Source organism: Salvelinus sp. IW2-2015, linkage group LG8, assembly GCF_002910315.2.
Source record: "Salvelinus sp. IW2-2015 linkage group LG8, ASM291031v2, whole genome shotgun sequence".
Lineage (NCBI taxonomy): Eukaryota > Metazoa > Chordata > Actinopteri > Salmoniformes > Salmonidae > Salvelinus > Salvelinus sp. IW2-2015.
The window spans coordinates 2,176,557-2,201,353 of NC_036848.1; the positions used below are offsets into that span (position 1 = coordinate 2,176,557).

The 24,797-nt window shown below is 41.8% G+C and overlaps 2 protein-coding genes across 2 annotated transcripts; one reads left to right on the forward strand and one right to left on the reverse strand.

Annotated features, from left to right (window-relative positions):
- Nucleotides 1-33: 33 nt before the first annotated feature.
- Nucleotides 34-6,988, reverse strand: LOC111967079 (interleukin-12 subunit beta-like). The gene is made up of 7 exons (XM_023991973.1): nucleotides 6,979-6,988; nucleotides 5,041-5,358; nucleotides 4,817-4,919; nucleotides 2,214-2,461; nucleotides 934-1,103; nucleotides 541-650; nucleotides 34-115 (listed from the first exon to the last, which is right to left on the reverse strand). The coding sequence occupies exons 1-7, from the start codon at nucleotides 6,986-6,988 to the stop codon at nucleotides 34-36; spliced, it is 1,041 nt and encodes a 346-aa protein (XP_023847741.1).
- A 5,528-nt stretch (nucleotides 6,989-12,516) lies between these two features.
- On the forward strand, nucleotides 12,517-15,941 carry LOC111967080 (EF-hand calcium-binding domain-containing protein 9). The gene is made up of 4 exons (XM_070444632.1): nucleotides 12,517-12,604; nucleotides 12,980-13,111; nucleotides 14,002-14,198; nucleotides 15,849-15,941. Exons 1-4 carry the CDS (start codon nucleotides 12,517-12,519, stop codon nucleotides 15,939-15,941), a joined length of 510 nt encoding a protein of 169 aa, XP_070300733.1.
- The last annotated feature ends 8,856 nt before the right edge of the window (nucleotides 15,942-24,797 follow it).

Below are 24,797 nucleotides of genomic sequence, written 5' to 3' on the forward strand. Positions count from 1 at the left end.
ATATTTGATGGCCATCAGTATGGTAAAGATCTACTATTGAGGCACATTCTTCTTCTTCTTCTGCTTCTTCTTCTGCTTTTCCTGCCTCCCCCTCTTGTTTCCCTTGTTGCTGAGTCTGAAAAATCGCATCATATTGTAAAACGTGTTGTTCTGCAATGTCTTCACAGAAATTAAATTCTTGAATTGATAAACAAAGGCGCATTTTCCATTTATGAAATGGAATTTCAATCCACTTACTGAATGTACTGAATGAAAAACCAAATTGATCCTAACCCTGGTAGTGTAGATGGAGCACAATGTCTCCGTAATGAAACAGTAGACTAGAGGAGGGTTTTAACCCTCTACTCCGAGAGCTGTTTCACTATGCTGTTGTAGCCCTGAACTAGCACACCTGATTCAGTGGTATTCAAGGGCTTGATGATTGGTTGACAAATTGAATCAGGTGTGTTAACTCTTCAATAGTTCAACTACATGGAACAGCTGGGGGTCCTCGAGGAGAGGTTCTCCTGAATACAGTAGACTAGAGAGTGTGGTACTGACCTGTACTCTGTCCAGTCGCTCCAGGGGGAGTCACAGAGRGCATCCTGGGCCCTGACACACACCGTCACCTTGGCCTTGACTGACCACTGGCTGCTCTCTGTGGTGTGGACCTGAGGAACACAGGGATTTAATTCATTAAGCACCAAATGGAGGAAAATGGCCTGACGCAGGGACTACATGAACTTGTCCAATAAGAAAGGCTCCTTTTCGTTGCAAAACGTTTTGCTAAGGTGTGCTCTAATGAATTGAACCAGGGACCAGAGTGACCACGTCTATTAGTTGAAGAGTATGAGCCTATTAGTACAGGGTCTGGATCTCTTGGTGTAATGGCCCTCATCAAGCTCTGGAGACAAGGGCTAGTAGTATGTACAGTATGTAGATAGTAGTCCTCACCTCTGTGTAGGGAGAATCACACGTGCACCCGTTCTTGCACTTTCTGCCTTCGATCTCTTTGACCTGGAAGGAGAGGGGGAAGTAGGAGATGGGTCTGTTCCAGGAGACAGGATAGCTCCACTCTATAGTACTGCTGTTCACCTCCTTAATGTATACATTGTCTGGCTTCACTGGAGAGAGGGAGAGAGGTGGGATAGATAATATTACCATAACTTCTACTAACACTCTGCACTATCAAACTAACTTTCAGTAGCACTTAAACCAACAAACTCTCAGCATATAATCTTCTGATAGGCCTACATATATGTGCAAGATATTTGTATACTGAACAAAAATATGAATGCAACATATTCCAAGATTTTACTGAGTAACAATTCATATAAGGAAATCAGTTAATTGAAATAAATGTATTAGGCCCTAATCACAACCCAGGCCCATCCACGTGGTCTGCAGTTATGAGGTAGGTTTGACGTACTGCCAAATTCTCTACTACGACGGTGGAGGCAGCTTATGCTAGAGAAATTAACATTAAATTCTCTGGCAACAGCTCTGGTGGACATTCCGGCAGGCAGCATGCCAATTGCACGCTTCCTCAAAACTTGAGACATCTGTGGCATTGTGTTGTGTGAAAAAACAGCATATTTTAAAGTGGCCTTTATTGTCCCCAGCACAAGGTGCACCTGTGTAATGATCATGCTGTTTAATCAGCTTCTTGATATGCCACACCTTTCAGGTGGGTGGATTATTTTGCCAAAGGACAAATACTCACCAGTAGGGATGTAAACAAATTTGTGAACAGAATTTGAGAGAAATAAGCTTTTTGTGCATCTGGAAAATTTCAGGGATTTTTACACTTCACATGTTGCGTTTATATTTTTATTCAGTGTATATGGAGGTGGTGACGAAGACTTTAGTGGTGCGTCTCTGCACTAGTGCTCTACAAACTCCTGCCATCTTAGAGAGCTTTGTTTCTGCATTCTTAATGTTTGTTACGGGATAGACAGGTTTACCAGCTCCAAAGCATTTTCTTTTCAGAGACCACTTACATTGTGAAGTTTGTAAATATAATTKTTTTATTAGTTGGTAAATATAGTGAAGTGCACACCTAGACCATTATTGTCACCTTTAAGTAGCCTAAAATCACAACTTGTGCACCTGATCCTGCCAGCCTCTTGCAACATGTCTGCCCTTATGACTGCAACAAGGTCCCTATTTAACACTCACCTATGTCTGATAAGTAGAAGTGTTGTGTGTGTGTGTCTGTGTGTGTGTGTCCTCACCTATCTCTGATAAGTAGAAGCGTTGGGAGTATTCCTCCAGCAGGTAGTTAGTCCTCATGTAGATGGTCAGGGTGATCCGGTCAGTCTCCTCAGCATAGGGACAATACTGTCTGTCCACACAGGACACCCCCAGTCCACTACTGTTCACAGAACAYATGATGTCACTCTGGCCAGACGAAGAGGAGCAAGTCCACTGCTGTCCACTGGCGTCCACAGAACAGCTGATGTTCTCCGCATCAGACAGGCCACTATAGAAAAGACAAGAAATGGATGACTAAAAGTAGAGTAACATTGCAGTAGTCCATTCAGTAATATTTAACTTGAAGTCAAGTCAATACTGTAAGTTATTATGCACATGTTATAGTCTATACAGCACTGTAGCACTATACAATAGTCACATGTTATAGGCTAAACAGCACTATACAATAGTCACATGTTATAGGCTAAACAGCACTATACAATAGTCACATGTTATAGTCTATACAGCACTATAGCACTATACAATAGTCCCAATGTTTTAGGGCTAAACAGCACTATACCAATAGTCACATGTTATAGTCTATACAGCACTATAGCACTATACAATAGTCACATGTTATAGTCTATACAGCACTATAGCACTACAAATAGTCACATGTTTATAGTCTATACAGCACTATAGCACTATACAATAGTCACATTCTTATAGTCTATACAGCACTATAGCACTATACAATAGTCACATGTTATAGTCTATACAGCACTGTAGCACTATGCAACAGTCACATGTTATTATAGGCCCATTACCGCACTATAGCACTATACAATAGTCACATGTTATAGTCTATACAGCACTATAGCACTATACAATAGTCACATGTTATAGTCTATACAGCACTGTAGCACTATACAATAGTCACATGTTATAGGCCATACAGCACTATAGCACTATACAATAGTCACCTGTTATAGGCCATACAGCACTATACAATAGTCACATGTTATAGGCCATACAGCACTATACAATAGTCACACGTTATAGGCCATACAGCACTATACAATAGTCACCTGTTATAGGCCATACAGCACTATACAATAGTCACATGTTATAGGCCATACAGCACTGTAGCACTATACAACAGTCAGACCCATAGAATGTTTACACTCTTAGAAAAAAGGGTTCCAAACGGGTTCTGTGAGGAGGGAAAGGATTCTACCAAGAACCACTTCAATCAGAAGAACCTTTTTTGGAAGACAGGAGTTCTTTGTAAGACAAAGGGTTCTACCTAGACCATTTAACATCCTAAGAACCATTTTTGGAAGAAAGGGTTCTTTGATGATTCTTCGGAAGGCAAGAATGATTCTTTGGAAGGCAAGAAGGGTTCTACATAGAACCATATATACTATTCCCCAGCATGCTCTTTTGCAGGGAGAGAATTATTAATMTTTTTTTGTATTTGAACCCCTTTTCTCAATTTCGATCTTGTCTCATCGCCGCAACTCCCCAACGGGCTCAGGAGGCGACAGTCGAGTCATGCGTCCTCCGAAACATGAAGCATCAAACCACGCTTCTTAACAGCCACCCGCTTAACCCGGAAGCTAGTTGCACCAATGTGTCGGAGGAAACACAGTTCACCTGACGACCGAGGTCGGCCTGCAGGCGCACGACCCGCCACAAGGAGTTGCTACAGCGCRATGAGCCAAATCCCCCCTGGCCAAACCCTCCCCTAACCCGGACGRCGCTGGGCTGATTGTGCACCGCCTTATGTGACTCCCGATCACGGCCGGTCATGTTACAGCCCGGGATCAAACGTGGGTCTGTAGTGACGCCTCTAGCTCTGCGATGCAGTGCCTTAGACCACTCAGGAGGCTGCAGGGAGATTTACTTAATTGTTTGTTTTACTGATATATCTGTGTTTTTGCATGTTCTATACATTGATTGATTGATTAATTTTATGCTACATAAAGATAAATAACATRGTTTTATAAACGTATCCAATCTGTTAGTAATTGGATTTATAGCACCTGTTACTGAGATGGTGGTTCCAGTTTAGATGATTGAGCTCAGTATTCAATCTTCTCTACCCTGGCAGTTATTCTGAATGCAGGTTGCAGGTCATAACATATTCCACTTGTTGGATATCCTAGCTCTGGCTGGATTTCAATAAGAGTTTAAAGTCAATAAGACTTTGCCAGCCAGCATAATGTGATTTGCAGTCCTGATGTGGCCTGTGAACCAGGAGTTTCCAAACGCCACTTTATTAGGCTACAACTAGGCCCTCAAAGACAGGCCTTATGATATATGTAATTTAATAATGCAATTATGAAGGCTGGTGGAACCATTCATAAAGGGTTCTAGGAAGAACACTTCATAGATAAAAGGGTTCTCGGTAGAACCCATTATAGACGGTTCTAGGCAGAACCCTTCATAGAGGCTTCCAGGTAGAACCATAGTATATTTTACAGGGGGTTCTTTAAAGAACCCTACATAGAGGGTTTTAGATAGAATCCTCTGCAAAGGGTTCTATCCAGAACCAAAAATGGTTCAAATGGAAGAACCCTGCATGGTTCTACTTTCCAATAGTGTAGTAGTAATACATTGAAAAGGTTGGTGGTGATCGTACCGTGCCACTTTGACAAACATAACAGTCCCAACACGTGTAGGGGTGAATTTCCAGGAGCAGTGGAATTCTCCGTGGTAGTTCCGTGTTGAACATTTCATATAGCCTTAGAATAGAAACAAACAAACAGAAGAGAGACAGAAGATGTAATGTTACAATTGGATAATGAATGGAAAAACAATATTTTACTTGATTTCGGATGACAGACAGACAGACATCCTGTATACCTGTTCTGGTGGATCCTTCTAGAATGCGTTTCTGTTCGTCCAAGTGTTTGACCAGCACTGTAGTTTTCTTCAGGAGGGTTCTATCCAGGCGGTGACATGTAAATATCCCCCCTCCAGTTCTCTCTTCCAGGTTGACAAGGAAGCTATTCCCCCTCTTCTCCTGTTCACCCATCATCCATAGGATCTCCTCATCCTCCTCTCCATCTCTCCGCCACACCCAGTCATTGTCTCTCCTCCAACCCTCCTCCTCTCGGTCGAAAGAACCCAGGCAGGTTAGAGGATGCTGAACCAGCGAGCCGTCTACGTTCACCACAACAACTGGTGACAACACACACTTCAATCAACACCAACATATACAGTCAGGTCAAACATTATTGCCACCCTTGATAAAGATGAGCAACAAATACTATATAAAATATATCATAAAAATACTGAACTATATTGTATGCTCAAATTCTTTTGAGAATTATATTATTTTATACTAATACAGTTGCTCAGAGATCTCGTGTAACAAGTATAATTTTTTTTTTTCAAATAGATTGGTAAAAATAATTGGCAACCCTGTTGTCAATACCTTTCAATACCTCCCCTTGCAAGGCACTGAGCCTTTTTCTAAATTGACCACAAAATCAAGATTTTGCAATGGCCTTCTCAGTCTACGGACTAGAACCCCATCGGGAACCTGTGGTTTGAATTGAAGAGGCCAGCCCATAAGCGCAGACAAAGGATATCAAGTATCTGGACAGGTTCTGTATGGAGGAATGGAAAGGTCTAGTATCCTTTCCAATGTGGTTTCCAATCTCAAAACATTTTAGATAAAAGCTCAGTGCCGTTACCCTATTAAAAACAGGGGTGCAAATAATTTTGATCCCCAGCTTTTTGAGATAAAAAAATCATATTTGTTGAACAAAATCTCTTTCTCTGACTAATTGTATTGGTATAAAAKAATATAATTATTCCGTCTGTTTGAGCGTACAAGATACAGTAGTTCAGTATTTGTATTATGTATTTTATACATTATTTTTTGCTCATCTTTTTCAAGGGTGCCAATATTTTTGGATCTGACTGTAGCTCATCAACACAAACATATARAGTACCTCAACTGTATATGGCCTTMTGATGAACTGACATAAACATACCTTTATACACCGGACTGGCAAAACCAAAATAGAACTACAGTAAGTGATCTTTATATACAGTGACTTCAGAAGTATTAACACCCCTTGACTTTTTCCACATTTTGTTGTGTTACAGCCTGAATTTAAAATGTATTAAACTGAGATTTTGTGTAACTGGCCTACACACAATACCCTATAATATAAAAGTATAATTTTGTTTTTAGAACGTTTTACAACTTAATTAAATTTGAAACGCTGAAATTTCTTGAGTCAATAAGTATTCAATCCCTTTGTTATGGCAAGCCTAAATAAAGAAAYGGAATAGAGCTAAGCACAGGCAAAATACTAGCGGAAAACCTGATTCATTCTGCTTTTCAACAGACACTGGGAGACAAATTCACCTTTTAGCAGGAGTTGTTTACCAAGATTATATTGAATGTTCCTGAGTGGCCTAGTTACAGTTTTGAATTAAATCGGCTTGAAAATCYATGGAAAGACTTGAAAATGGCTGTCTAACAGTGATCAACAACCAACTTGACAGAGCTTGAAGAATTCTTTAAAGAAAAATGTGCAAATATTGTACAATCCAGGTGTGCAAAACTCGTAGAGACTTACCTRGAAAAACTCACATCTGTAATCCTTTCCAAAGGTGATTATAACAAGTATTGACTCAATGTGTGAATACTTATGTATAATATGTGRTATTGTGCGTGGAATCAGTCAAGGGGTATGAATACTTTCTGAAAGCACTGTACTATACYAGACTGGAAACGCATATACTACACTTAATAATGAGTTGACAACATACTGACAAGTGTACAGGCTGCCATTATTGTGACAAACTGTACTGATCTAACAGATGACAGTAATGTACGTGTTCTGATAAGAGATGATGATTCCTACCGTTGGGTAGAAGATTCCAGCTGCTCTGAGTGAACTTGGGGCTTTGGCTTTTTGCCTGGTGTAGGATTAGAACGCCCAGTAAAATAGGCAGGATGCTTAGTAAAGTAAACCTCATCTGGGAGACAGAGTATGAGGCAAGGAGAGAGAGAGAGAATAATGTTTAGTCAAATCAATTTAAATATARAAATCTAAGATTCTACCCATGCATGTATTCATAACGAATAAAATATAAAGTACAAAATGAATAATTGATCTGCATAATAAATTCATAGGCCAACAAGTTAATTTAAAAGTAAATTGTTCATACCTTTAGACAGCAATCAAACATCTTCTGATCAACACGTCCTCTGAATAACGCTGAAGTCTAAACAGTGGCTTTTTAATATGTGTCAATGTCGATGACATTTAGCATCCAATAGAATTTCCCCGTTGAGAAAAGTACAGACAGTCAGAACGAGGAACTCAACCACTTTCTAATCTAACCTAAACAAGGCATGATAATAGAGGACTGTTCAGACATGGCCTAACTTTATTTGTCTTACTACCATGGGCTGCGTACACATCCCAAGACTTTCATTCATTCTTTGAAAGGTTTTTTATAGTTGCCAACAGTTTTTCTTAATATAATCTGTATCTTGTAGCCTCAACCATCCCCTTTCAAAATCAATCTCTTCACTTTGATTGCAATTATTATCCTTCTTATCCATAACTTTATAAATGTAAACATGGTAGGTAATTGAGCAATAAACGTCAGTGAAGTGAAAATGGTTTCATATAAGCCTATTGCTTTTTTAATGTTATTATTTAGGAATACTCAGAGAATGTAATAATTGAGTTGATGTGACCCTGAAAGGACTGAGAGAATGAAATTATGTAACGAAGGTTCACTTTCTTTGAGATTTGTTTGTCTGTTGTCACAAACCGTCTCGTAGCCCGTTACAAAGAGGGAAACAACGTGGAGATAAAATAATTTGGCAAACAGAGTGGGAGGGTCGTCACACTGTGATGATGCACTTTTGCAGTTATGTGAAAGGTAGAACAACAATACAACTAAGAGGTTGTTGTCTACTTTCCTCCTCACACATGAGGTAGTTTAGCTAATATTGGAATTCCCTGACAGTGTGCAGTACAGTTTTAGACCTATGAATTAGTCAAGTGAATTGCTGTCTTTTCAGTGTAGTGACATAAATGCACAGGTTTTATGGAAAAGACTGGTAAGTTGTCATCTACTGTTAACATAGTATGTAATGATCACTCAATTAAAACGCTACTAAATGAGTTAATAATTAATGTCAGAATTCTATCAATAGAATGTAGAATCTGTAATAGAACACTCAATTCCATGGTGAACCATTGTGATGTCAGTGTCAGGTACAGCTGAGAAGGACAGCAGTTCGCAGTGGTCATCAGTGTCAGGTAGAGCTGAGAAGGACAGCACTTCTGCAGTGGTCAGTCAGTGTCAGGTAGAGCTGAGAGGACAGCACTTCTGCAGTGGTCAGTCAGTGTCAGGTAGAGCTGAGAAGGACAGCACTCTGCAGTGGTCAGTCAGTGTCGGGTAGAGACTGAGAAGGACAGCACTTCTGCAGTGGTCAGTCAGTGTCAGGTAAGCTGAGAAGGACAGCACTTCTGAAGTGGAGTCAGTGTCAGGTAGAGCTGAGAAGGACAGCACTTCTGCTGGTCAGTCAGTGTCGGTAGAGCTGAGAAGGAACAGCGACTTCTGCAGTGGTCAGTCAGTGTCAGGTAGAGCTGAGAAGGACAGCATTTCTGCAGTGGTCAGTCAGTGTCAGGTAGAGCTGAGAAGGACAGCAGCTTCTGCAGTGGTCAGTCAGTGTACGGTAAGCTGAGAAGGACAGCAGTTCTGCAGTGGTCAGTCAGTGTCAGGTAGAGCTGAGAAGGACAGCACTTCTGCAGTGGTCAGTCAGTGTCAGGTAGAGCTGAAGAAGGACAGCACTTCTGCAGTGGTCAGTCAGTGTCAGGTAGAGCTGAGAAGGACAGCACTTCTGCAGTGGTCAGTCAGTGTCAGGTAGAGCTGAGAAGGACAGCACTTCTGCAGTGGTCAGTCAGTGTCAGTGTAGAGCTGGAGGGACAGCACTTCTGCAGTGGTAGTCAGTGTCAGGTAGAGCTGAGAAGGACAGCACTTCTGCAGTGGTCAGTCAGTGTCAGGTAGAGCTGAGAAGGACAGCACTTCTGCAGTGGTCAGTCAGTGTCAGGTAGAGCTGAGAAGGACAGCATTCTGCAGTGGTAGTCAGTGTCAGTAGAGCTGAGAAGGGACAGCACTTCTGAGTGGTCGTCAGTGTCAGGTACAGCTGAGAAGGACAGCACTTCTTGAAGTGGTCAGTCAGTGTCAGGTAGAGCTGAGAAGGACAGCATTTGCAGTGGTCAGTCAGTGAGCCAAGATGGCAAAAAAATGAGCGTTTTACAGTTTTTTTCAATTGCTAAAAAGCATCTTTCAACTTAAGCCACTTTTTCAAAACTCTTCACACAGTCTACATTACCAAACATGCATCTTGGCCAAACAGTTCATCTCACCTCCAAACTACATCAAACCACCAAACACTTCATACATGTCTAAAATAAGCTGTTTTGACCATAACACTGGCAACAATTCTCACTCAGAAAGCTACCGGTCACATCATAACACCTGACATCAAAACAATAACAGGGAGCATATCATCAATGATGAACTTTTCATAAATCACTATTTATTTGAGAAATAATCACACTTTTTCACTTTATTTACTGTACTAAAAGTAATGTAACAAGAATGACCCAGAACTGCAGCAATTGTGTTCAATAGCCTTTTTTTTTTATATATCTTTGCTATATAGTAATTTACTTGTGAAAAATAAAAAGTGTCAACAAAAACAAAATTCCTGATATTCCAGGGCTGCAATAATTCATTAAAAAACATCAACATGTATAATCACTCAATACTGTACAGTACTATGAGGTTCTAGTTCTCATCAACATGTTAGTAAATCACTCATACTGTACAGTACTGTGAGGGTTCTAGTTCTCATCAACATGTGTAGTATATCACTCATACTGTACAGTACTGTGAGGTTCTAGTTTCTCATCAAATGTATAAGTATCACTCATAACTGTACAGTACTGTTGAGGGTTCTAGTTCTCATCAACATGTATAGTATATCATCATACTGTACAGTACTGTGAGGGTTCTAGTTCTCATCAACATGATATAGTAATCACTCATACTGTACAGTACTGTGAGGGTTCTAGTTCTCATCAACATGTATAGTATAATCACTCATACTGTACAGTACTGTGAGGGTTCTAGTTCTCATTCAACATGTATAGTAATAATCACTCATACTGTACAGTACTGTGAGGGTTCTAGTTCTCATCAACATGTTAGTATATCACTCATACTGTACAGTACTGTGAGGGTTCTAGTTCTATCAACATGTTGTAGTATATCACTCAACTGTACAGTACTGTGAGGTTCTAGTTCTCATCAACATGTGATAATCACTCACTACTGCAGTACTGTGAGGGTCTCTAGTTCTCATCAACATGTTAGTATAATCACTCATACTGTACAGTACTGTGAGGGTTCTAGTTCTCATCAACATGTATAGTATACATCACTCATACTGTACAGTCCTGTGAGGGTTTTAGTTCTCATCAACATCGTATAGTATAATCACTCATACTGTACAGTACTGTGAGGGTTCTAGTTCTCATCAACATGTTAAGTATCACTCATACTGTACAGTACTGTGAGGGTTCTAGTTCTCATCAACATGTATAGTTATATCACTCATACTGACAGTACTGTGAGGGTTCTAGTTCTCATCAACATGTATAGTATAAATCATTCATACTGTACACACGTTACATGTGAGGGTTCTAGTTCTCATCAACATGTATAGTATAACACTCATACTGTACAGTACTGTGAGGGTCTAGTTCTCATCACATGTATATATACACTCATACTGTACAGACTGTGAGGGTTCTAGTTTCATCAACATGTATAGATCACTCATACTGTACCGTACTGTGAGGTTCTAGTTCTCATCTAACATGTATTAATCACTCATACTGTACAGTACTGTGAGGGTTTTAGTTTCTCATCAACATGTATAGTATAACACTCATACTGTAGAAAGTACAACAAAAAAAAAACAACAGTACTGTGAGGGTTCTAGTTCTCATCAACATGTATAGTATCATAACTCACTCATCTGTACAGTACTGTGAAGGGTTCTAGTTCTCATCAACATGTATAGTATAATCACTCATACTGTACAGTACTGTGAGGTTTAGTTCTCATAAACATGTATAGTAATAATCACTCATACTGTACAGTACTGTGAGGGTTCTAGTTCTCATCAAACATGTATAATCACTCATACTGTACAAGTATGTGAGGGTTTCTAGTCTCATCAACATGTATAGTATAATCACTCATACTGTACAGTCTGTGAGGGTTCTAGTTCTCATCAACATGTATATATAATCACTCATACTGTACAGTACTGTGAGGGTTCTAGTTCTCATCAACATATGTATAATCACTCATACTGTACAGTACTGTGAGGGTTCTAGTTCTCATCAACATGTATATATATCACATCCTGTACAGTACTGTGAGGGTTCTAGTTCTCATCAACATGTATAATACTCATACTGTACAGTACTGTGAGGGTTTAGTTCTTCATCAACATGTATAGTATCACTCATACTGTACAGTACTGTGAGGGTTCTAGTTCTCATCAACATGTATAATCACTCATCACTGTCCAGTACTGTGAGGGTTCTAGTTCTCATCAACATGTATATATCCCATTCGTAACCAGTACTGTGAAGGTTCTAGTTCTCATCAACATGTATAGTATAATCACTCATACTGTACAGTACTGTGAGGGTTCTAGTTCTCATCAACATGTATAGTATAGTCACTCATACTGTACAGTACTGTGAGGGTTCTAGTTCTCCCTCTCTCCTGCATTTACCCACACGTTCTCATCAACATCACATCTATCTTCTCTGGTGATGCATCTTGGAAAGTATCTTCTGGAATGTCTAATCCAACCCTGCCACTCTTCTTTCCCCACCAACCGGTCTTCCTTGATCCAAGTGTCCAAACTAAATCATTCCGAAGCCGTCCTCTTTTGTCTGTTTGGCAACGAGACTAAAAACAGGACACTTGGGTAGGCTTTCAGCTGAAATTGCAATCAGCTGTGTTTAGAATGATTCAATATTCTGCTGAGATTTTCTATATGTTTCAATCTGCTTAATGCAGAAATGCACGACATTTGCCATCATTCTGTTTTGAATGTGTTTAACAGTTTTGGAAACAGTGTGTTGCATTTGACAACATGTGCTGCAAATATATAGTTTTGCAGGTGGTGGAGTATGAATGAGAAAAGAGTTCATGGATTTTGGAGAATGTGGTCATTGGATGCATTTTGTGTGAAGGCAATGAAACATGATTCACAGTTTGGTCCACCTACACTTCTGTTTCACTGACTGTGTGAAGAGGTTTGACAACGTGACTTCAGTTTTGACCAATGCATGTTAGAAATTGGAAACAACTGTAAATTATCTGGACTTTAACAGTGTCTACCATCGTCTCTCCCTGCGCAACGCCTAAATAACGTCGGATTACTTCAGACTACTGAGTTCATCCCGAGTTCATTCGTGTACTTAGAAGTTTGTGGGTAACGTGGAGGCAGTAACATGACAGAAAAAGCATTTGTGAAAAGGTAAATAGGTTTGTCAGTGTATTCATAGACATCCAGGCCGTTTGTGTCCTCCTGTACGTGTCTGGTTGTACCTCATGTGTCAGTAACTCATGTTGGTTATTAAAACTATTTCCCACAACATTATTGAAGATCAGTGTCGGAAGCAGCAAACAGTCGTCCATTTGCCCATTTCTCTTCTTCTTGCAGACATCCAGTTCTATCACTTCATGCACCATGTGACTGACCTGAAGAAGAAGGAGATCATGATGACCTTTGACCTGCTAGACTGGAACGACAGCGGAGAGATCGGCTTCCAACAGTTCTACATGCTGGTCTGCAGTGAGGTAGTGTTCCTCTCTCTCTGTGTGTGTGTGTGTGTGTGTGTGTGTGTGTGTGTGTGTGTGGTGTGTGTGTGTGTGTGTGTGTGTGTGTGTGTGTGTGTTGTGTGTGTGGAGCATGTATTTTTGACTTGTCTGACAGCATTGAAGCTCAGATAAGCAATTAATTCATTGAACTGTATTACGTATTGACTGTTACTACACAACCGTGCAGTCAGGAGAATAGATCTTGTATATCAGAACCGTTCGGTCAGGAGAATAGATCTCGTATATCAGAACCGTTCGGTCAGGAGAATAGATCTTGTATATCAGAACCGTTCGGTCAGGAGAATAGATCTTGTATATCAGAACCGTTCGGTCAGGAGAATAGATCTTGTATATCAGAACCATGCAGTCAGGAGAATAGATCTTGTATATCAGAACCGTTCGGTCAAGAGAATAGAGCTTGTATATCAGAACCGTTCGGTCAGGAGAATAGAGCTTGTATATCAGAACCGTTCGGTCAGGAGAATAGAGCTTGTTTGTCACAACCGTTCGGTCAAACTGAAGGCCATTATCTGTTAACCTTGTGTATCATGAGAAAACCACTTCTCATATCTGGCTGTTTGACAAAGAGATGAAAACCCCTTGAACACAACCCACTTCCTATTTCATATCTCATGAACACATTGCAGTCATGTTTACAGAGACAACAAAAGGCTTTTCACTGCCATGATTCAAAGTTGACCAGAAAACAGAGGTTTCGTAGAAATGTAATAATCATAGCTGGAGCCGTAATGAGAAATGCACAGGGTAACGTACGTTACAGAACCTTCTGACACAGTGTGTCTTATTTTCATGTGTGTGAATGCATCACGTGTGTGTGTGTGCGTGCGAATGTGCATGAGTGAGTGAGTGTTCAATCTCTTCCAGCACCACGTGGAGAAGTACATCTTCTTCGTTACTCCAGGCCGGTGTTTGAGTTGTTGGACATGGATGGAGGTCGTACCATCAGCCCCGCCGAGTTCCAGGCCTCTGGCTTCCTGTTCAACCTCAAGGGACACGCCCTCGATAAGATCTTCTTCGAGTTCAATGTCTCCGGAGACGAGGTACACTGACTGACTCTCTGGGTTTGAAATGGCACCCTATGTAATATAGTGCACTACCTTTGACAAGGGCTCAGGGATCTTTTTGCTAACAAGATCTTCTAGTCTGATGTCTCTTGTTAGAGACGTGTCCACAGACAGCAATGTCTCTYCTGTCCAGCTTAAGGTTGGCATCTATGTGTTTCTACATAGTGTACTCTACACCTCTGTGTACATTAGCACCTGAGCTACAAAGAGTTGAAGATGTTCACTATCGGTGATCACGCCATTGGTGATTTTAGCATGTCAATCTTGGTAGGGCCAAAAAACACGTTATTACAGTGTATTCCCTGTACACCAAGTCAGAACCATAAGATAAATAAAGGGGGCATATAAACAGACAATGAAAGCTCTTACAATATTCAATGATTACATTTCTCTAAAACAGGTTATAGGCTATTTGTGCACCACCAAGTTAAGAGGTGAAAATAGACCAAATTATTAGGGTGAGGCACAGAACGAGGTTTGGGTCTTTGCGTGTCAAAAAAGATACACGTAATATAACACTATTTGACTCATTAAATAAGCTTTTAATTTAACACGTCAAATAACACAATTATATTATAGAATGTTGTGTGTTCTGAATTTGCACGTGCAAGCCAAGCGCCACCACTATCAGTAGCACTGTCAAAGCTGTACAAAAAGGTAGTCAAACAAGCACACACCATGCCACGAACGATGTGTTTACAATACCGCGTTGGTGAAAAGAGACTCAATTATTAGGGTGAGGCACATAGGCTACTAGCAGCTTACTACACAACATACACTTAGCATTACTTTATTAGCTATGGTGTACATTTCTCCCTTATGCAGCAGCATACAAGACATTTTTGGACTCACCTTGTGAAGGTGGCGCAGCGGTCCTGAGTTGGAAAATTTGGTCATCAAACCTTGTCATCAAAGTCTGGCATTCTCGGGATAAAAAAAAAAGCCACTCCATCGCATAGCAGGCTAACATTTGCAATTCCTGCAGTTAGCTACTGACTCCTTCCAAACCACTAATTGTTGAATTTGCGATTTCCAACTGGTTGTGTAATCTGTATGTGCAATGGGCCAATGAGCACCAATACATTTTATCTATAATTTCTCTTCATATGACAGGGACTGAAAAGGATTTGCCAGTAGATTGTCGACTTGATGACAACTGATGACTGCTAGCTAAGACTTTGAAAGTAAGATGTTGACATGATCATTCCAATCAAAGCTACTGTAGATATCACATCATTTGATGTCATTCAATCTGTGGCCAATGACCTTGAGCCTTCATGGATGGGCACTTCTAATATAACTATGGCAGAACCCAAGGGTACATTTGTTTTGAGCTCTGACCTTAGTACGTCAGCCCCAATTCTGTCCCATGAGTGACGGAAAACTGAGCTAATCAGGCACAACGCTCTGTATTTTCTGCTGGCTGCCCCACCACAAAAAGCACTGAACTAGGCTGAAACACCTGCATTTTGGAGCTGCCTTAAGAAAGCAAAAAAGAGACCATGTTTGTATGCAGCTTTTTTAACTCTGACTTTTTTAAATCTTTTTTTTTTTACATTGTTTGCAAACTGATATGTGACACATATTAATGCCAAAATAACTAAGAAAGTATGGTGCTCAAAACAGGTGCGGCCCTACCCCACCTGCCCCGGAAGACGGGCTGCCACCGATCGCCTGTATCGACATGCAGGAAGAGCCCAAGAAGAAGCAAGGATTTAGTCTGAGTTTCTCACTTTAATACTTTCTGGAGTTTGTATGTCATGATTGCTTGTAACTTATTTATGAACACTTTTCTTMATTCAAAACGTATTTCGTTTCATTGCTTGGCCTTTATACTTGTTTTAGAAGAACGTATTGATATGTTTTAAATACAGTTGGATGTGTTTTGATCCCAGGTTGCAGATGAGAAGAGCCAGCACCCCCAGACAGGAGAGAGGTGTGACCAATGCAGGGGTCACACACACCTCCCGACTGACACAGCGGACGCAGCTACCACACTGACTGAGATAGGGAGAGAGGGAGAAAGAGGAGAATAGGAGTGAAGTTGTTTAGGAAGTACTGTGCTTCTTGTCGATACCTGGCAGAGGTGTTTGTAGTGTGTGTGTGTAAGTGTGTGAAAGTGTGTGTGTCTGACGAAACGCAACAGCTATACCAACATGAGCCATTGAAACTGGTTAGCCACCACTGCCAAAGAAACTACCAGGTTACAGTGCCATGCTATGCAGCTRAATCTACTCCTATACCTCAAAACATTTCCCTTTCGGTTCCAGGACTCTCGTTGAGTGACCCTGGGAGGTTTATTGCTACCACGAGTCTCTTCCAGGTTCCTATAACTCCTCTGTGCCTCTGACTATGTGTGGCCAGGTATTTCTGGATGACTCTGGGCAGACAAAAACAAAAGTAGCTTCTAAGAAGCCGTAGTCTCACTAACCTTTCACTCCGATACCACTCTTGTCAATGGGCAGACTCTCTGTCCCCTCACATACACACCCACTTGCTCAGAATGAAGTGTGCTGCCTGACTCAGAGGTATGACATCATCCACACTTTCATCAGAGAGAGCGAAAACAACAACAATGATGATGTAATGCAAGTATCTATCTTTGCCCATTGGAGGATTGACAGTTTGATGCACCATAGTGAACCTCTGTCAGGAGCTTTCAAGGGGCAGTCCTGTTAGATCTCTTATAGAGTGCATTCGGAAAGTATTCAGTCCTCTTAACTTTTTCCACATTTTGTTACGTTACAGCCTYATTCTAAAATGTATTTAAAAAAAATTGAAAATAAAAAAACTCAGCAATCTACACACAATACCCAATAATGACAAAGTGAAAACAGGTTTTAAGAAATGTTTACAAATGTATTGAAAATAAAAAACAAATACCTTATTTACATAATTATTCAGACCCTTTGCTATGAGACTCAACATTGAGCTCAGGTGCATCCTGTTTCCATTGTACTGAGTAAAGGCCCTGAATACCTATGCAAATGTAATATTTCAGTTATACATTTTTTATAAAATAGCATACATTTATAAAAACCTGCTTTTGCTTTGTCATTATTGGGTATTGTGTAGATTGATGAGGGGAAAAAAACAAATGAATCAATTTTAGAATAAGGCTGTAACGTAACAAAACGTGGAAAAGTCAAGGGGTCTGAATACTTCCCGAATGCACTGTAAACTGGTTAAAGAAACGTTAAATAAACATAGTTCATAGGGTTGGTTCCAGCATGTGTCTGGCATCGTCTTCTTTCTGGGCGTTCTGCCAGATGGTCCTAAGGAGGGGGTCATGTTGCACCCCCTCATATCTGTACCAAGCACCAGCAGGAACCAAGGATTATTTATGACACTAAAACAAGATTAACATTTTCAAAGCTGTCTCTTCACAAGATAAAATGTTGTCTTCTCAGTCTTCTCACTGTTGTCTTCTCAGTCTTTCACACCTCCATCTCTCCCTCACGCCCTACTCAGTTTAAATGTCATGGCCAGTTCATGACCCTTGGGCCCTATAGATCACCCAGAGTTCATCCTGGTGACCTCCCTACCTACCTGTGTACCACTTAGCCAACAAAGCCTTCCTCCACTTAACCTGCTCATTAGAGGAACACTGCCTCATTCTCCAATTGTTGTCATGAGGCACTAGGAGGACAATAGAGACCTGTTGCACAGCTTTGTCACTGTGTCATTTGCATCCCTGTGTGTGTGTGTCTGTCCTTCGCGTGCGGCAGCGTTGCGAGGTCTAGGCTGAGGCTCCTTCCTCTCTGTATTCAGGTGTTTCAGGTTTGACCAGCTACACAGCTGTGACACAGTTCAGGTTCAGCTGGAAAGATACTTTTGTATATATAGTGTATGTTGACACCCCTTCAAATTAGTAGATGTGCCCATTTCAGCCACACCCATTGCAGACAGGTGTATAAAATCGAGCACACAGCCATGTAATCTCCATAGACAAACATTGACAGTAGAATGGCCTTACTGAAGAGCTCAATTACTTTCAATGTGGCACCATCACAGGATGCTACCTTACCAACAAGTCACTTCGTCAAATTTCTGCCCTGCTAGAACTGCTCAGGTCAACTGTAAGTGATAGGCCACACAAGCTCACAGAATGGTACCACCAAGTGCTGAAGCGCGTAGCACGTAAAAATCTTCTGTCCTCGGTTGCAACACTCACTACCGAGTTCCAAACTGCCTCTGGAAGCAACATCAGGCAATTACTGTTCGCCGGAAGCTTCATGAAGTGGGTTTCCATAGCCGAGCAGCCGCACACAAGCCTAAGATCACCATGCGCAATGCCAAGCGTCGGCTGGAGTAGTGTAAAGCTCGCCGCCATTGGACTCTCATGCTTCACCATCTGATAGTCCGACGGACTAATCTGGGTTTGGCAGATACCAGGAGAACGCTACCTGCCCCAATGCATAGTCTCAACTGTACATTTTGGTGGAGGAGGAATAATGGTCTGGGGCTATTTTTTWWAAATCGTTCAGGSTAGGCCCCTTAGTTCCAGTGAAGGGAAATCTTAACGCTACAGCATACAATTACATTCTTGATGATTCTGTGCTTCCAACTTGGTGGCAACAGTTTGGGGAAGGCCCTTTCCTTTTTCAGAATGACAATGCCCCCTTGCACAAAGCGAAGTCCATACAGAAATGGTTTGTCGAGATTGGTGTGGAAGAACTTGACTGGCCTGCGCAGAGCCCTAACCTCAACCCCATCGAGCACCTTTGGGATAATTTGGAACGCCGACTGCGAGCCAGGCCTAATTGCCCAACATCAGTGCCCGACCTTACTAATACTCTTGTGGCTAAATGGAAGCRGGTCCCCGCAGCAATGTTCCAACATCTAGTGGAAAGTCTTACCCAGAAGAGTGGAGGCTGTTATAGAAGCAAAGGGGGATCAACTCCATATTAATGCCCATGATTTTGGAATGAGATGTTAGACGAGTAGATGTTCACATACTGCTGGTCATGTAGTGTATCTAAAGAACACACCTGCTCATGTTTGAAATCAGAACCCAACATAATCTGAAGATTAAAACGTGTCATGAGGTCGTTTTTGCAGACCAGAGAAAACACGCAGACTGTATGTACCTAGCCTCACCAGCCACCCTGATCTCACGAGCTTACATGAATGGTTCACTAGTAGCGGTCTGGATGGCTCGTGAGGCTAGCATCTACTTAAATACCGCCGCAGAACCACATCAACATATGAAACGTGGGGTCAAAATGACTGGTGATTTTGGGCTGGTTATCAGTATCACTCTTCCTCTATACATGACCATTCTGTAATGGAACGCAGATCTTATGCATATAAGATCTGCGAAGGGAAGAGCATGTGGATTAGAGGAAAGGAGATGAAGGACAGGTAAAGTGAGTGTCACAAAGCATATCTGTTTGAGTAAAAAAAGTGGAAATGAGAGTAGGAGTGAAAGTCTTGGGGATAAACATGTGCAACAGTGAAACTATTAGTCCCGTCCCCGTCAGTCTAATCCCTGTCTGACAGGAAGTAACTATTGTGTTAAAAAAAGAAGAAGAGGCCCACATCTTATAATTCCACTTCCCCTTAACGGGTAATAAAACTACAGTCCTGTGATAGTGTGTATTTTATGTCACCGTGGCCCCAGATCACACAATTCAAAGATGGTGGATAAATGAAGATATCCAGTAAAGGCTGTTTACCATTAAAAAAATGCATCACAGTTCCTGTCCACTTCAGGCAGGAGTGGGCAATTCCAGTCCTCGAGGGCWTGATTAGTGTCAGTTTTGCMCCAGCCCCATTTAACTTCTCTAGGATATGTGGGAAGCTAACGTCCCACTTGGCCAAAAGCCAGTAAAAATGCATAGCGCCAAATTCAAATATATTACTATAAATTTTCAAGCTTTCATRAAATCACACATGAAAGACACCAAATTAAAGCTACACTTGTTGTGAATCCAGCCAACATGTCGGATTTCAAAAAGGATTTACGGCAAAAGCACACCAAACGATTATGTTAGGTCAGTAGATGGCTGTGTTTTCTGTGGCTGGAAAAATGGCTGTGTTTTCTGTGGCTATTTTTCCAGCCACAGAAAACACAGCCATTTTTCCACCCAAAGAGAGTAGTAACAAAAAGCAGAACTAGAGATCAAATTAATCACTAACGTTTGATAATCTTCATCAGATGACACTCATAGGACTTCATGTATGTTTTGTTCAGTAAAGTTCATATTTATATCCAAAAATCGGAGTTTAGGCGGGACGCTACTGTCTCACTTGGCAAAAAGCCAGAGAATATGCAGAGCGCCAAATTCAAATTAATTACTATGAAAATTACTATAAAAATTAAACTTTCATTAGTTACCAAATTAAAGCTACACTGGTTGTGAATCCAGCCAACATGTCAGAATTCAAATAGGCTTTTCGGTGTAAGCAAACAATGCTATTATCTGTGGATAGCACCATTGTAAACAAAGAGAGAGAAGCATATTTCAACCCTGCAGGCGCGACACAAAACGCAGAAATAAAAATATAATTCATGCCTTACCTTTGACGAGCTTCTGTTGTTGGCACTCCAATATGTCCCATAAACATCACAAATGGTCCTTTTGTTCGATTAATTCCGTCGATATCCAAAATGTATTTTTTTGGCGCGTTTGATCCAGATCCTTCCAAATTGCTCAAAYGTGACTACAAAATATCTCAAAGGTTACCTGTAAACTTTGCCAAAAAATGTCAAACTACTTTTGTAATACAACTTTAGGTATTTAACGTTAATAATCGATAAAATTGAAGACGGGATGATCTGGTTCAATACAGGATTAAAACCAACTATAGCCAGCGTTCGGCTCACGCGCTTCTATCTAACAGGACACTTAATGTGACTCATTCAAGATGGCCGTACTTCTTCATTACACAAAGGAATAACCTCAACCAATTTCTCAAGACTGTTGACATCCGGTGGAAGCGGTAGGAACTGCAAGCAGGTCGATTAGAAATCTGGTTTCCCAATGAAAATCCATTGAAAAGAGAGTGACCTCAAAAAAAAAGAATTCTGAATGGTTTGTCCTCRGGGTTTCRCCTAATAAATAAGTTCTGTTATACACAGACATGATTCAAACAGTTTTAGAAACTTCAGCGTTTTCTATCCAAATCTACTAACAATATGCATATCTTATCTTCTGGGGATGAGTAGCTGGCAGTTGAATTTGGGTATGCTTTTCATCCAAACGTGAAAATGCTGCCCCCTATCCTAGAGAAGTTAAGGGGTGGTTCTAACATAGGCACCAATGCGATAGAAACTGGGTCTGGTCTACTTAGTTTATTGACTATATATGTTCCAGACAAAAGGAACCAATTAAATGCCTCCCTTTCGCTTCTTTCTCTGACATACGTTCCCCAAGACTGCTGCCGGCAGATGTGAGATATAAGTGTTGCAGGTGCTCTATTTCACCACTAGATGGTGGCAGTAGCTTAGGGATGTTTGAGCAAATATTGTGAAGGTATCAAACACACTTCAAGCTATTCGGGTATGAGACATTTCAGTGTCCTTATTTAGACCTGGCTTGATTTAGGATTCTTAGTAAACATGTTCAAATAAGGCTTGTGTTGTTCCATTGTCTTGTGAGTTATGGATGTGGAGTTGAAAAGCTTTTTGTGTGTGGTCTTGTGGTCCTTCTGAGAGGTCGAAGCTCATGATTGTTAAATTAGTTCTGTACTCCAGTGGCCAGATTGTGAAGCGGATTATGTATTTCAGATGCAGTTGGGGGTATATTTACATTTGATATTTTAGTCATTTAACAGACACTTATCCAGAGAGACTTGCAGGTTAGGCGTGGGGGGGGGGGATTATTTAAGATACTATTGAAGAGGTAGGGTTTCAGTTGTTTTCTGAAGATGGGCAGGGACTCTGCTGTTCTAGCTTCAGGGGGAAGATAGTTCTACCATTGGGGTGCCAGGACAGAGAAGAGCTTGGACTGGGCTGAGAGCTTGGACTGGGAGCGGGGTGACATGGGAGAAGCTGGGAAGGTTGAACCCCAGGCAGGTTGTAGCATTCTGGATAAATTGCAGGGGTTTGATGGCACAAGTGGGGAGCCCAGCCAACAGTGAATTGCACTAGTCAAGAYGGGAGATGACAAGTGCCTGGATTAGGACCTGCGCCGCTTCCTGTGTGAGGTAGGGTCGTACTCTACGGATGTTGCAGAGCATGAACCTGCAGGAGCGATGCACTGCTTTAATGTTTGCAGAGAATGACAGGGTATTGTCCAGGGTTACGACAAGCTTCTTTGCACTCTGGAAGGGGGACACCATGGAGTTGTCAACCGTGATGGAGAGGTCTTGTAGCAGGTAGGCCTTCCCTAGGAGGCAGAGAGGCTCCATCTTGTCGAGTTTGAGCTTAAAGTGGTGGGCCGACATCCAAGCTGAGATATCTGCCACCTGGGTGTCAGAAGAGAAAAGTAGTTGAGTGTCATCCGCATAGCAATAATAGGAGACCACGTGAAGATATGATGGAGCCGAGTGACTTGGTGTATAGAGAGAAGAGGAGAGGGCCTAGAACCCTGGGTGACACCAGTAGTGAGAGTACATGGTGCAGACACAGATGCTGTCCACATCACCTGGTAGGAGCGGTCTGGCAGGTATGACACAATCCATGAGTGTGCAGAGCCTGAGACACCTAGCCTTGAGAAGGTGGAGAGGAGGCAGAGCCTGAGACGCCCAGCCCTGAGAGGGTGGAGAGGAGGCAGAGCCTTTGAGACACCCCAGCCCTGAGAGGGGTACAGAGGAGGCAGAGCCTGAGATAACCCAGCCCCTGAGAGGGTAGAAGAGGAGGCAGAGCCTGAGACACCCAGCCCTGAGAGGGTACAGAGGAGGCAGAGCCTGAGACACCCAGCCCTGAGAGGGTACAGAGGAGGCAGAGCCTGAGACACCCAGCCCTGAGAGGGTAGAGAGGAGGCAGAGCCTGAGACGCCTAGCCCTGAGAGGGTGGAGAGGAGGCAGAGCCTGAGACGCCTAGCCCTGAGAGGGTATGGAGAGGAGGCAGAGCCTGAGTTGCCCAGCCCTGAGAGGGTGGAGAGGAGGCAGAGCCTGAGATGCCCAGCCTTGAGAAGGTGGAGAGGAGGCAGAGCCTGAGATGCCCAGCCTTGAGAGGGTGGAGAGGAGGAACTGATGGATCACAGTGTTGAAGGCAGCAGATAGATCTAGGAGGATGAGAACAGAGGAGAGAGAGTCGGCTTTGGCTGTGCAGAGAGCATCCGTGACAGAGAAGAGCAGTCTCATTTGAGTGACCCGTCTTGAAGCCTGACTGGTTAGGTTCAAGAAGATTGTTCGAAGACAGATAGCGAGAGAGTTGGTCAGAGACAACACGCTGAAGTGTTTTGAAAATAAAAGATAGAAGGGATATTGGTCTGTAGTTTTTGATGTCAGATGGGTTGAGTGTTGGATTCTTGAGGAGGGGAGCGACTCTAGCCATTTTGAAGTCAGAGGGAACTCATCCAGCGGTCAGGGATGATTTGATGAGGGAAGGTTTCCAGAGATGGTCTGGACAAGGGAGGAGGGGATGTGGTTGAGTGAGCAGGTTGTCCAGGAGCTGGACCTCAACAGTTGCAAGATTTCATCTGGAGAGAGAGGGGAGAAAGAGGTCAAGGCATAGGATAGTTCTGTGTGAGTGCGACCAGTGGACTCAATAGGCTCATTGAATGAGGAGCAGATGTCAACATTCTTTTCAAAGTGGTTGTGTCGTGGCAGAATCAGATTTAGCTATGTAACATAGATAGATAAGATGTTATTTTCATCATATGCTTGTGAGATACTTGTCATTAGAATCTTCTGAGCTAGGGATTGGTAACTTGGGGCCAGAGAGGGGAGAGGTCAGGCTTGTCTTCATATGTCAATGTATCTGTTAAACCATGTGGTGCTAAGTAGAATATTAGAAGGGGAGGAGGACAGAGTGGAAYGTTGGTTTCTTATGGGAACGTTGTTTGTATCTATTCCTAAACCATGGGATGGAGTTATTTATTGGGAAACCAGTTAGTTATCTCATACAATGTCTGTACGCCAGTCACTCCCGACTTTTTTCATAGGGGGAAGGAGTTTGGCCGTGTTTGGAACCATTGTATGTCCCCTCTGAGGTTGCCCTTATCTTGACCTAGTATTTGACCTAAGGGGCTCACTGTCTGATTTTGAGTTTGTCCAGGTTTGGGAGTATCTAGAAATGACAATTGATATATGCCATTGGATGAGGTAATGTTTTGGTAGACAGTGAAGTATCAAGCATGAGATTTAAACCTTGTCTTGGGAGATCAAACTGAACGATGATTTATAGCTGATGCTGTCTAGCGATAGGATACTCYTCTTTCGGGTAAAGGATTCTTTGTAAGTTGAGAGGGGTGTATYTTGGCTATAAATGAAACTAAGAATTGTTTTGTAAGSACTCTCAGAGAATTCATTKATAGACACTGAATTGATCTGAGAGTCATTAAAGGGCTTTGGTGAAGCTTGTATATATATATTAAAAATGGAATATATAATTTAACTCTGACTTGTGTGTGGTTGGCTCTCTCTCTCTCTTTATTGAGTAATACAGGAAATTACCACGACAGT

Bases quoted from the DNA above. Each gene is read 5' to 3' on its own strand.
- LOC111967080 (XM_070444632.1), top strand. From the start codon at position 12,517: ATGATTCACAGTTTGGTCCACCTACACTTCTGTTTCACTGACTGTGTG. The intron at 12,605-12,979 runs GTTAGAAATTGG...TTCTTCTTGCAG, and splicing joins TTCAGTTTTGACCAATGCAT to ACATCCAGTTCTATCACTTC. The intron at 14,199-15,848 runs GTACACTGACTG...TGCTCAAAACAG, and splicing joins TCAATGTCTCCGGAGACGAG to GTGCGGCCCTACCCCACCTG.